The sequence below is a fragment of the Armigeres subalbatus genome, chromosome 1 (genome assembly GCF_024139115.2).
Source record: "Armigeres subalbatus isolate Guangzhou_Male chromosome 1, GZ_Asu_2, whole genome shotgun sequence".
Classification (NCBI taxonomy): Eukaryota; Metazoa; Arthropoda; class Insecta; order Diptera; family Culicidae; genus Armigeres; species Armigeres subalbatus.
The window spans coordinates 108,554,781-108,568,642 of NC_085139.1; the positions used below are offsets into that span (position 1 = coordinate 108,554,781).

The window sequence follows — 13,862 nt, forward strand, 5'->3', positions numbered from 1 at the left end:
GAGAACACCCGCTCGCTCAACCGGTAGATTTTCTAACAATTCTGTATAAGAACCTACCAAACCCTGTATGAGAACTGGGCATATGCGAAAACGCTAGATTCTTCTACAAATATTATATGAACCTTACAATTTTGAAAGCTTTTCTTACAATTTTTGTTTGTGATCTTATATTGTATAATAATCTAACAATGTTGCATATGCCCAGTTTTTATACAGGTTTTGGTAGGTCCTTCTACAGAATTGTATGAAAATCGAATAGTCGCTGGTTGGGTGTATTAATCGAAGTGGGTTCAATGGACTTCAATGCCATGAATGCCAATGCCAGTTCTCCAGACTCAATGCTAGTTCATCAGTTACTTCAAACAGAGCATGCTTCTTATTGATGAAATCATTCAAGCTACGACGCATTTCTCTGTTTCTGGTTCATAGCTTCCAACTCTTCTACGAGAGATGATGCCTTGTACCCGTCAGATTCAGAAAATGATGTGTGGATCCAATGAGAATTGATAGAAGGTGAGGAAGAAGACCAAATGCAAGTGTATTGGTGGATGATGAAAAATGTAAACAGCAAATGGTGACGTACATATTTGCACGGCTTCTTATGGGAGCTCGTTCGAATGTAGTAGTGAAAGGTTTTTTGCCATACACGAAAGGCACGCACACAGCATATGGATTTCCATACCTTAGTGTTTATTTTCATTGGTGTGGATCGGCAACTTAAACAAACTTAATCAGCTAGTGACGGGAAGCGATCGAAAACTCAGCAGAATTCGAAAATTACCTTTCTTTACTTTGAAGCCATCTCATAAGTGAGAAAAGCTTGTTGTCTCGACGCTCATCTACTAGTTTTAGAACTGCATAATGCAATCGTGCAGGTTTTGCTGGCTATTCAGTTTAGATAGTAAAAAGTCTAGTCAACAACATTACGTCGCGACCCTTCAGCGCCTCCGATACCACCCCAACAGGCTGGAGAGCGTCGAATATCGATTGAACCAGATCCAGATAATTTTTGATTATGTACGTACTTTTATTCTTATGGAGTTTGGTGAGCGATTTCACGTAATAAGTGTACAATCAAGTGTGCGGTAAGACGCGCGGCTACAAAGCAAGACCATGCTGAGGGTGGCTGGGTTCGATTCCCGGTGCCGGTCTAGGCAATTTTCGGATTGGAAATTGTCTCGACTTCCCTGGGCATAAAAGTATCATCGTGCTAGCCACATGATATACGAATGCAAAAATGGTAACCTGGCTTAGAAACCTCGCAGTTAATAACTGTGGAAGTGCTTAATGAACACTAAGCTGCGAGGCGGCTCTGCCCCAGTGTGGGGGATGTAATGCCATTAATAATAAGAAGAAGATGAGACGCAACTGGGCTGAAAATCGGAGCTAGCTGCTCCGACGTGAAAAAAGCTGCAGAATCCTCCGAGGGTAGAGGTAGCTCATCTTGTTTCAGATGGAATCCAGAGGATGGGAGCGGTAGTCATTCGCTGGTGGATGGACTAAATGTTCCTAGACTTGAAGCTTTAGATGAGAACGAAGCTGCAGCAGCTGCTAACTTCTTCTATGGTTGCAGCGGTTTAAGGACCGAAATCGGCCGCCGAAGACCGACGTTTTCTATCGTCCATCGGTGGAGTAGATCTTCGGCTTGTATTTCGCAGATTTCTGCCCGCTTTGTTGTGGCCCGGTGCTTGTCTCCACAGTTGGCACACTTGGAGCTCAATTCTTCCATTTGAACGATCTGCCCTCGGCCATCAGCTTTACACCTTTGACAACGATACGAAAGATGCACTTAAGTCGTCAAGCGATCTGCTTTCGCAGTCGGGTCACCCTTAACAAAAATCGACGGACACTTCTCCTTCCGCTCAGGGGATTTTTCTTGAAACAACGGCGCGGCGGCTGCTTCCCCTGTTTTATTGCTATTCCCAGCGAATTGCCAGGGACTCCGTCCTTCAGCGGGGAGAATTTGTTGCTTTGCATTTCATACGTCCAACCTACAATCCAATTCGACTTGTTTACATTTTGCATCCATAAGAAGCAAGCAAAAAGTTCAATGGCTGCCAGTATTATTTTCACGATTTCATGCATTTTCATACGTTGCCATTTCGACAGTTTTTCACTCCGCTGGTCTCTGGTTATAGGGTTGCTAGTCTAACCCAACATTTTATGTAAAAACACATGAGACAGAAACGCTAGAAAGAAATAAGCGAATCGAATACACGTTGAGCACACAAACTTTTGAATCAGCCGAATTTCGGCTTGTCAGACGACTTGTCAAAACATCACGCCAAAATGCGTTCGGACGCACAGCCTACTTACAGCTGAGAGCACAAAGACTTGTCGTGTACCGTCACGCTGAGGTTTCTAAACAGCAACCGCACGTTGGTCTTTGCTCCGTTCTTCAGATCTCTGACGAATTTCCGGATAATCGGTGTCGGGAATTCAATGGTGAACTCCGAGTTGTCTGCAGGTCGATTGGGAATGCTTTCTTGATTGCTGAAACGTTTAGTCAAGAATTTAGAAGGACCTTGCTCCTCGTCGTCCTCCGTACCTTAGCGGGTACTGATAACTAAATTCCCAGCAACAGGTCTGGTGGGAACTTTGCATCATTTCAGGCTGTTCCAGTTTTTTACAGTTGAAAACGTTTTCTCTTTGACTTTTTGCTTCATCGCCAATGGCTTACTGGTTTTTTGATCCATGCTTACTACACAACGCCTCTGCTTTGTTGCAACTGATTGATAGCGCAATATATAGCATGTCAATGCATGGGTCAACGGATGGGGCCATTCCTTAGCCATGGCTGACCATTTTGAATGTGGCTGGGTTAGATTTCCGATGCGGTCCAGGAAATTTTCGGGTTAGAAATTTTCTCGACTTCCCTGGGCAAAAAAAGTATCATCGTATTAGACTCATGATAAACGAATGCAAAAATGGCAACTTGGCTTAGGAACCTCGAAGTTAGTAACTGTGGAAGTGCTTAGAGAACATAAAGCTGCGAGGCGTCAATGTACCAGTGGGCAATCTAATACCAATAAAAAGACGGACAATATCAATATAGAATGATGCAGCTGCATCAGCCGTTAGTTTGCAACGCCGGACGCCTGAGGTTTATTATCATAGGCTCATAATTTTACACGCACTAGAAGTAGAAACTCTACCGACGCTAGCTTGTGATTTGAACTCACCAGCTCATAGACGTAGGCCCGCATTACGGCTTCCCAACATGCTTCAAGGAATCAAATCATCCGCATCGAAAACGCCTGCTTGATCAGGTCTGAAGCATCTGAAGCAGTGGACTGTAAATGGTGATGGATCCGAGGAATCAAATGTCATGGCAGCTTCGCTCTTTGAGGTTTTGCCACGCTATTCCGGAATCGGGATTCTATATAGGAATAAAGACTACAATTGCTACACAATAATTAGCTTTATTTTCTCCAAAATATTTACCGACTATAATTTTATTCCTGTTGCTGTTGGAGCACGGAGCACACCGACCTAAGGTCGGGTACGAACTGACTTTACGTCGGCTCTGATGGATTTGTTCGTTGTGGGAATGAATAGACGTACGCTTATACGGAAGCGAGTGAAAGAGGTAAACATCACCAACGTATGGTCCAATGCACAGAATGAACACAATGACATTTGAGCGGTGCGCTGTTTACTAAAAATGAACACTTGATCAAGTTCATTCAAGTGTTCATTTTTAGTAAACAGGTGAAAAAGTATTCATTCTTAGTAAACAGTGCACCGCTCTAACGTCAATGATGAACTCGGTGCATTGGACCATAGACCTGTGCAGCAGTTCATCGAATTCACTCACCCGATGGATTTTGACATTTGAGCGGGTCGTCTTCTCGAATTTCTTGGGGGAGTTCATTTTGCGTTAGTCTATGGTCCAATGCACCGAATGAACACAATGACGTTTGAGACGGGCGCTGTTTACTAAAAATGAACACTTGAATGAACTCGATGAATGAAAAAGTATTCATTCTTAGTAAACAGCGCACCACTCTAACGTCAATGATGAACTCGGTGCATTGGACCATAGAGCTGCGGTGGAGTTCATCAAATGCACTCACCTAATGAATTTTGACGCTTGAGCGGGGTATTCACTCGAACAAAAGTTCATTTTGCGTTCATTTACGACGCGCTCAAACGTCAAAATTTTTTAGGGGAGTTCATTTTGCGTTGGTAGAGAGGTGCATCAAATGAACACAATGATGTTAGAGCAATACGCTGTTTATTAAAAATGAACACTCTTCCATACATCGAGTTCATTCAAAATTAATTTCGGCACCGTTCAAACGTCAAATAATGAACCTATGCACTGCTCCATAGACCAACGCAAAATGAACTCCCCAAAGAAATTATGTTCATAGATGGGGTCGTAAATGAACTTTTGTTCGAGTGAATAGTCCGCTCTCAAGTGTCAAAATCCAAGGTTTATTTATCCAATCGGCGCATTGGACCATTAGGTGAGTGAATTTGATGAACTCCTGCACAGGTCTATGGTCCAATGCACTGAATGAACACAAGGACGTTTGAGCGGTGCGCTATTTAATAAAAATGAACGCTTTTTCATACATCAAGTTTATGCTAAATGAATTTCTGCACCGCTCAAACGTCAAATAATGAACCTATGCACTGGACCATTAGGTTCTGCAGCATGTCGTCACGAATGAATTCGGTCCTCGTCGAATGAACTTTTTTGACAGTTCAGTAGTACTGACTCCGACAAGGTTCGACTTCGTGATTGGTTGGCTGCCTCCGAGTTCAACGCGAAATACTACTAATATGTCGACAGTTTGAGGTTACGTACAGACTCTGAAGAACCTAATAGGCTGCTTGATGATTGGTCTTCATGTGCTTCTACTCGATGTGCTGCATGCCTGACATGTCTTGCTTGTTTATTTGGCTGGCGGGATTTCTATCACATGTCAATCGCTTTGTCTCCTCCATCAGAGGACGTATCAACGCCCATGTCGTGTATTTTTTTCTGCTTCATAACTGTTCGATGGCCAGCAATCCAACGGTGGCCAGCAAATGCGTGCTTTAAAAGGAGCCAACATTATTTTTCGCCTTATCCCGTGCCACCGTTTGATAAAAAAGGGTATAAAGATTCAAGAAAATAAAATTATTTTCACCTATATGTACCAGATTTTAGAGAATGATACATTCCGAGGAATGGTCTCCTGGGAACAAGTATATGTATTTTGAGAAAAAGATTCAAATGGTTTGGTTTTCTGGGAAATTGTATAGAACCTGCTTCTAGCCATCTAATCTGGGAGAGTAGCCTATGTGCAAATGAAGGCAAAAATCCTTTTGAAATTATAACTTATTTAAATGCAATTATTAGCTACGACAATGAAATTCTCAAAATCTTAAATAATCCATCCGACGGAATGGCCATTTTTCTGAAAATATGTTATTTTTATAACTTGTACCAAACGGTCATTATGCCAAACGTCGTACCCTGACATACACCTTATCACATGGTACCCTCATTCAAAAATGTTCCCTTTTTCCTTCCAGCATCGATTACCAAAATGAAGCCGGAAATGATCCAGCCGAACGGCATGGATCAGACACCGCCAGTGAAGACGGCACCAGTAGCCAGCACGAGCCACGATCCAAACAAAAATCTTTCCTCATTTCTACACATGCCACGCATCACATCAGTATGGAGGGAATCACATTCTACACGGAGGAATTCCGGATACACAATCCACGGCAACGACGACGACAACAACAACAACAACAACAATCGCCCCAGCAACAATCGGAGCCCTCCTCCTGCGCGGATAATCGTGGCAGTAGCGGCGCCAGTGAGCAGTTTCTTAGCACGATGTCGGATTTGCCGGAATCGGTGGCGTCTGGCGGCAATGAGTTCTATAGTTTTACAAGCGCATGTGATAGTAGCAATAGTAGACATAATTATAAGCGTACAGACAGTAAGGGAAGCACCAGCGGAGCCCCCTCCGAGGTGGATGAAGACGAAGATGACGACTATGTGGAATGCATTCGATCAGGCGAGATCCTGGCAGGCAAGATCACATCGAAGCAGGAGGTTCGGATCAGGATGAAACAGGCGGACAACCTGAGTGGACCGAACGTTGAGTTGGAAATGAGTTTGGGGTGCTTGCAACTGTTTCTCTCCCCAAGGCAGTTGCATTCAATTGTGCTGCTGAGTGACACCATGCTCGGACTGAATGAGATACCCTCGCCTTCCAAGTGTTCACCTCCCGAATTGATACCCAAAGAGCAGCGATACGAGGAGACGGAATATGACTTGAAGCACAACATAAATCGCATGAGTGGAGGAATCGGGTTAAATCAGGGGTGGTCACTGGCCGACCCGATGCAGACAATGATTCAAGAGCAAGCTGATTTTTTGGGCAGCAACTTCCGAGAAGACGAAGGGGTGTCGGAAATGATAGAGTCATCCAACAGTTCCATGACAAGCTCGTTCACATCGTCTAGCATGGGTTCTAGAACGACATCCGCAAGTAGGAGACGGATGATCGACCCGGATGCGGATGCAGATATATCAAAGTTTAATGTAAGGGTGGCAGCAATAGCGATTGTGCTATTGCATGAAGATTTGCTAGTGGAAAGCAGTCAAATCAATTCGAATGAGTCACCGCTAAGTGAAGCGAGCGTTCAGAAGCTGCAAACAAAATCAGAACAATTCTTCCATTCAATTGGCAATTTGGGGCTTGGCCTAGGAGCAAATGATATTCTGAATGCTGGACTTATTATGGATTCTGGTTGTGATAGCAGTCACTTACGGTTGCTACTTGCGCCAATAATCGTGGAGGGAGATGAGCAACGAAATCGACTCGGATCATTGTTACGGTTTACGATTTCTGTAGCCCGAGTTGATCTGCGTGAAGTACTGACAGACGTATCGGTTCCCTTGCTAGAGTTCTATCGTGAACGAAATTCAACTGCACTGCCAAAGCGTCCGGAGCTCTCGGCAAGTTTCAAACAGACTTGCAATGCTATAAAAGGATCAAGCGGAAAACGCTTCACTCCTCCACGAACGGAAATACGTTGCTCACTTGCTCCGTTCCTAACCGAGTTTGATATCACTATTCTGGATCGGCTGAGTTCCTTAATTTATCAATCTCCTTTTGCTGCCTACTACAACCAGTCCACTCCAGTTAATTCTCCTGCATCGCCATCACACGCAGGATCTAGTCGAAAAATGGAAGCCAAAACCGATCTATACATAGACTCCCCTGCCATCGATTTTCGGTTAAGATTTCCAATCCCAGACTTGAGGCCCATCCATGACCCTCAACGTGTTCCTTGGTGGCGTCGTAACATTCGGTCCGACTACATTATGGTAAAATTGCAGCAAGCTCATGCCACCATAGCCTTGAACCCGCACCCAATTTTCGACATCTCGGCAAACGAGATTCAGCTTTTCTACCACGAAAGTGATCAGAAGAGCGACTGTGTACATATAGGCAAAGCTGTGATGACAGATAATCTGGGAAGTAGGTACAGCCCTAGTCATGGCGGCAAACAATCGGAACCGACCCCACCCACGGGAGTGGAATATCCACGAATCGTGATCGAAATCCCTAGTGAAGCGGCCATGCAAAGGCTACAGGAAGAGAGCACCAAGGCGAAAGCCAATCCCCAGAAGCGCACCATGACCAGCGAGGAAAGCGACAGCGAACCAACGTCGGGCGAAAGCTTCGGTGTGACAACTGGCCGAAGCAAAGAGGACACTCCTTTTAGCGCTAGGCGCGTGTGTCGCGAAAGTGACACACCGCACATGAAAGCATCGGCCGACGATCCGGAAACGTTAACACTGCCCGGCGATGCCGAAGAACTGGACGCATTCTGTACGGCGGCGATGAAGCTCAGCAGAATACAGCTGCGGATCGATTTGCCGGTCGTGAGCTTGCAACTCAAGTGAGTATGATTTCGAGTTTTTGTATATGCGATGCTTGAAAAAAAACCTTTGTTATCTGATTGGCTGTTTTTCCTCCCCGTAGCTCTATTTTTCCTATAATCTTCGGTTATTTCTATCAATTTCTCTTTTTGTTTTGAATGGCCTCTTGCAATTATTTTTCTTGACGCGTTTCATTTGCCAGTCACTTTAATTTTTATAATTTATTTTGTTCATTATGTAAATGTAACGTAGGACAAGTGTCTTTTTAAGTTCTTCTATTTTGTTTAATTAAATCTAAATCGTAAATTTTAGATCTAAACATCTGTACGAGGTGATCTACAACCGCATCAGCACGGATCTTCTGCTTTGGGCACCGAGTGCGCCAGCAGCAACGGCGGCAGCGGAAGCGAGTGCCAACCTTAGCGCTTCAAGGGTAGCGTTCCAAGAACCCCAAATCAACCTCGCCAGCATGGGAATGATGGACAGCATCTACGCTCCGTTCACGATGTGCCAAAGTGCAATACAACTCGGTAAGACAGTTAGTTTTCGTCTTCCAAATCTTCTTACTAACATAGAGCGTATTCCCCTCCCACGTGTAGATTCCAGCTCATCGGCCACCAATTCGGAGTCGGAGTCCGACTCGGATGGGATATTCTATTCGGTGTACGATCGCAGCTGCAGACGGTTACCGGGTGAAACCGCCGGAAGCGGAGCAGGTGACCAGCGGAAGCAGCACCATTCGGGGCACCACCACGGCGGCAATCGGAGGCATCAACAGCAGCACCAGCGGAACGCATCGTTTGTCGACCGGAGCAATGCCATATCGTTTCAGTTGAACATTGGGCAAGGCATGCTAACGATGTTTGCACCAGTGCGGGTAAGTCGAATGAGAAACAATCTTTTCCGTGGATTTAAGGATGCCTTTGCAAGAGTATTTTATCGATGGTGCAACCAGTATGCAATATAAATTACAACAGCCAATCGCTAATTGGACTAAGACATCAGCCTAGTTAACGAATGTTGCTTTTCTACTGGGCGGACGTGGGAATTCGTGATGCATTGTTTTTGACGAATAACTGCTTTTTAACTAGGCTTTAGCTCAGTAAGCAAACAATCAGTTAAAAATCATTATCTTAACCCTTTCTGGACAGATGGGTCATATCGGATCCGACAACTCGAACTGTTCGCAGTATTCTGTGGTAATAACGACATGCGACAATAATCTGGGCGAACTGTGCACCCAGAGAAAGGAATGGATCATCGATGAGACCTGCAGCCGAATTCCGGTAAAAAAAATCTCTTGTAAGAATCTCTCGATGGATGTGCCCAAGGATGGAGCGGTTATTGTGGCGAAGGAAGAGAGCGTAATAAAATGTCTACAGCAACCTTGAATGTGAAGAAGGTTCTGTATATCGCGGACCTTCGCGACAACCTGCTGTCGGTGAAAAAGCTGGCCACTGCTTGTGTTGTAGTGCCAAAATAGTGGCCACTGGTATCGACTACAAGCCAGGTCAGAATCAATTCTGTGATGCGTGCGCCAGTGGTAAGCAGTGTCGGGAGCCATGCAATGGAACTCGTCAACGAGCGAAGTGGCCCCTCGAGCGGATTCACTCGGACGTTTGTGGCCCCATCGATCCACCAGCTTGGGACGGATCGAGGTATTTTGAGTCGTTTATCAACGACAAGACGCACTTCGCCATGATCTACCTGATGAAGCGGAAGTCGGAAGTCTTTGAGAAGTCAAACAGTTTACGTCTAAACGTCAGCAAGACTAGAACGATTGTTTACACACACTTGCTTTATTATTTATTTTTTTCTCGAAATATAATCCTAAAAACTGTGAATTCTGGGTAAACGCACCACGGTCGGTTCGTGTAACGTCGCGAGTTCGGAAAGTGGTACCAATGGACCACATACCATAATGATCCGCAAAAATTACGACAAAAGCAAGGTTCGCATAACCTCAACTCAACCAGCGATCAATGATATGATCGAGAGAAATCTGCAAGCTGCAAATGCTCAGCAAAGACGCCGTAGCAACTCAATGGGCGATTGCACCGTGCAGCACCCGGATCCGACAAATAGCAGACATCAACTCGCATCCCAACCGATGGCCGGTTGTAGTAGTGTCAATAATACACTGGTAGCAGTTCCCAATGTGCCAACTGTAAACACATACGACTCACTGATGGATGTTGGCAATGTTCCCACCAGTTCGCACGAAACGGGTGCAACACCACAACCCACTGCACGGATTCACTGCCCACCAATATTTGTGCAAAATTCGAACGTGATTGACATCAACAAGCTTATGTCCTCATTAGAAGTAGGTAAAAAAAACTACTCGCAGAAGATCATCAGAGATGGAATCCGACTGCAAATTAACGAGAAGGCAAAGTTCGACACAGTTGTTGCTGCCCTCAAATCAAACGATGTGAAGTTTTTTACACACAGCACTAGCGATGAGATTCCGATAAGAATAGTTCTAGCTGGCCTACCGACATTCGACTTGAAGGATGTACAAGAAGAACTAAAGTGCAAAAACATTTTCCCGGTGGAGGTGAAAATGCTGCACTCATCGAAGAAATGTGATTCCGCTTTGTATCTTCTCAATTTTCGCAAGGGCGCGATAAAACTACAGGACAAACAGAAGGCCCTTTTCAACGTCATTGTTAGCTGGCGTTATTTTTCTAAGAAGATTGGAGAAATCGTCCAGTGCTTCCGATGCCAACAGTTTGGCCACGGCATGCGGAACTGCAATATGCAAGCCAGGTGTGTGAAGTGCGGCGAGTTACATCTCACGAAGGATTGCAGCATACCGTCACGCTCAACTCCCGACGATCAATCTTCCCGATCAAAGATACGGTGCGCAAACTGTAGTCAGAACCATACATCCAGTTTCAAAGGCTGTCCTGCAAAAAAAAAACATATCGACGAGACTGCAACTAAAAAGGAAAAGATTACACGGCCCAGTCAAATGGCTAGCACCACAGGACGCACTTTTCGATCTACATTCGTATCCCCGAATATAACGTTCGCCGAAGCCAATAAGAAAAACGACTGCTTTGTTGGCGCTGCCGCTGCTGCGACAGGAGGTGACGTTAGAACCAACGACTCGGAACTTTTCTCGCTCTCCGAGTTCCTGAATTTAGCTAACGAGCTCTTTTCACGTCTCGCCACATGCAAATCGAAAGCATCACAATTCCTCGCTCTGTCTGAGCTGATGATAAAGTATGTTTACAATGGATAATACCACCAGCCTAAACATACTTAATTGGAACAGTCGTTCCATTCGCAACAAAGAAGATGATTTTTTCAATGTATTGGATAACCGTAATATTGATGTAGCTATTGTTACGGAAACATGGTTACGCCCACACATGTCAATATATCACCCAAACTACACATGCGTCCGTTTAGACCGTTCCACTACGATAGCAACCCGAGGCGGTGGCGTTGCAATTTTCGTGCGTAAAGGTATCAAATTTTCCCAAGCTGACGGACTAAACACCAGTGCTATCGAGGCTATACAGATCACTGTCTACACCGCATCCACTCCAGTTCATCTGATTGCCGCTTATTTTCCCGGATCGGCGAGCTCAACTATTCTCAACAAGTTTCATCGAGATTTGCGGTGCCTTACTCGTCTCACGGAACCATTCTTTGTTATTGGCGACCTTAATTCCAGACATAGTTATTGGAAGTGTAATCGAATGAACAAGGCGGGTAGAATACTATTTCGCGAATACGAGTCTTCAAATTTTTTCATACACTTTCCGGATAGCTATACACGCATGTCTCCCAACGGAAAAACTACTTCCACCTTAGATTTAGTCCTATCCAACAATCTTATTGGAATGTCGGTTCCAGAAACGATTCACGATCTCTCTTCGGATCATTTTCCAGTTCTGTTCACTATCAACGCCGATACACCATTCAAGGATGAGGTGAAGGGATTCAAAAACTATAAACGTGCCAACTGGTCACTATTCAACAGCTCTGTTTCAAGAAGACTCGACCTCACATCACCCTTAATCAACAGTCTGAATTCAACGGAGAAAGTCGATGCTGCTCTCGAGTACCTTGAATCTGCACTAAATACCGCCGAGAACGATGCAGTTCCTGTCGAAATCGTTACTCCCCGCAAATATCAGCTCCCTGATCAAACGAAACTTATTATTCGATTAAGGAATTTGCGACGAAGACAGTTTTGTCGTTCAAAAGATCCATTACTGAAAGGAATCGTAGACAATCTTAATATCCGGATTCGAAACGATTGTGCGGCACACAAATTCAAAAACTTTGGAACCACCATCCACAATTTAACAAACGGCAGTTCTAAGTTCTGGAAAATTAGCAAAAATCTTCGAAATAAAATCAAATACCAACCCCCTCTTCGTAACGATAATCGACTGGTTGTTACCGACACAGAAAAGGCAAATACTCTGGCGGAAAGTTTTGCACGAGCACACAACAATCAACTCGTCTGCTAATCCATTAATACTGGACATTTTCCCATAAGCATATCTGTGATAAAATTAGTATAAGCATCTAAGTTGAATTCAGGGTTTTTTTTTAAATATTTTTCTCCCTTGTGAACTATCTCGCCAATGAACTATCAATTTTCTAAATAAGCCACAGCATTAATCGCAGCTGTAAGTGTAACAAATCTCTGCATAAGAATAATTGTGAATTTATATAATGTCGAATCAACAGCCAATAAATAAATAAATAAATCTATGACATAAAATCTTCGAGAAGTTCTAGGAGTATGAGTGACTGGTGACCGCGCATTATGGTTTGCGCATTCCGAAGCTTACCGAGGACCAAGGCCGTGAATATGGTTTGACCTTTTACAAAAATAAGAACAGAACGGCGTAGCCGAGTGATTAAATCGGACGCTGGTGGAAAAAGTGAGGACAATGTGATGTGATGTCAATGTGGTGCGAAGCAGCCCTGACAGCGGTGTATTTGATTAACTGCAACCCATCAGCAACGTTGTTGAAGGGTACCAAACCGGCGGAATGTTGGATTCGATCTAAGCCGGATCAGTCGAGGCATACGCGTTTATCCCCGGCCAACTCCGCAAAAAGTTGGATGACAAGATTCAGGAGCTTGTCATGATCGGCTACGCCTCTGGAGCAGGAAAAGTAGGAAGTTGGTGATTGCTCGTGATGACCGTTTCATAGCTTCTGGAAGCAGAGATGAGCAACCGTTAGTAGTGCTACCATCGTACGAGCAAGAAGCTTAGGTCGGTCGAAGAGGGACTACCGCCTGTACGATGCTGGGTCATTAGGCCGAATGGCCATTGGACCGAATGATAACTGGAGAGTGAGAAGTGAGTAGTTCGAAATGAGGAAGAAGAAAAAAGGAGAAAGAAGGAAGAAGTAAGAAAGAAAAAGGAAGACGGAAGAAGTAAGAAGGAAGAAAGAAGAAGGAAAAAGGAAAAAGAAATAAGGAAGGAGGTAGAAGGAAGAAATAAGAAGGAAGAAGTAAGAAGGAAGAAGGAAAAAGGAAAAAAGGAAGAAGGAAGAAGGAAAATGGAAGAAGGAAGAAGAAAGAAAGAAGAAGAAAGAAGGAAGACAGGAGAAAGAAGGAAGAAAACAAAAGAAAGAAGAAGGAAGAAGACAGAATGTAGAAGGAAGAAGGAAGAAAAAAGAAGGAAGAAGGAAAAAGGAAGGAGGAAGAAGTAAGAAGGAAAAAAGAAGAAGGAAGAAATAGGAAGGAAGGCGGAAGAAGAATGAAAGAATAAGGAAGAAGGAAAAAGTAAGATAGAAGACGGGAGAAAGAACAAAAAAACGGAAGAAAGAAAAAAGAAGAAGGTACAAGGAAAAGGGTAGAAGAAAGAAAGAAGAAGGTAGAAGGAAAAGGGAAGAAGAAAGAAGAAAGAAAGAAGAAGGAAAAAGGAAGAAGGAAAAAGTAAGCAGTAAGAAGGAAGAAGGAAGAAGGAAAAAGGAAG

General features: G+C 44.1%; 1 protein-coding gene across 3 annotated transcripts in view; it reads left to right on the plus strand.

Annotated features, from left to right (window-relative positions):
• LOC134204666 (autophagy-related protein 2 homolog A) overlaps window positions 1–13,862 on the plus strand; it is a 143,040-nt gene that overhangs the window by 103,313 nt on the left and 25,865 nt on the right. For all 3 annotated transcript variants that reach the window (XM_062679448.1, XM_062679456.1, XM_062679445.1), the window contains 3 exons: window positions 5,530–7,923; window positions 8,216–8,433; window positions 8,503–8,780. In XM_062679448.1, coding sequence (XP_062535432.1) covers window positions 5,530–7,923; window positions 8,216–8,433; window positions 8,503–8,780 — 2,890 coding nt within the window. The remainder of the gene's footprint in view (window positions 1–5,529; window positions 7,924–8,215; window positions 8,434–8,502; window positions 8,781–13,862) is intronic.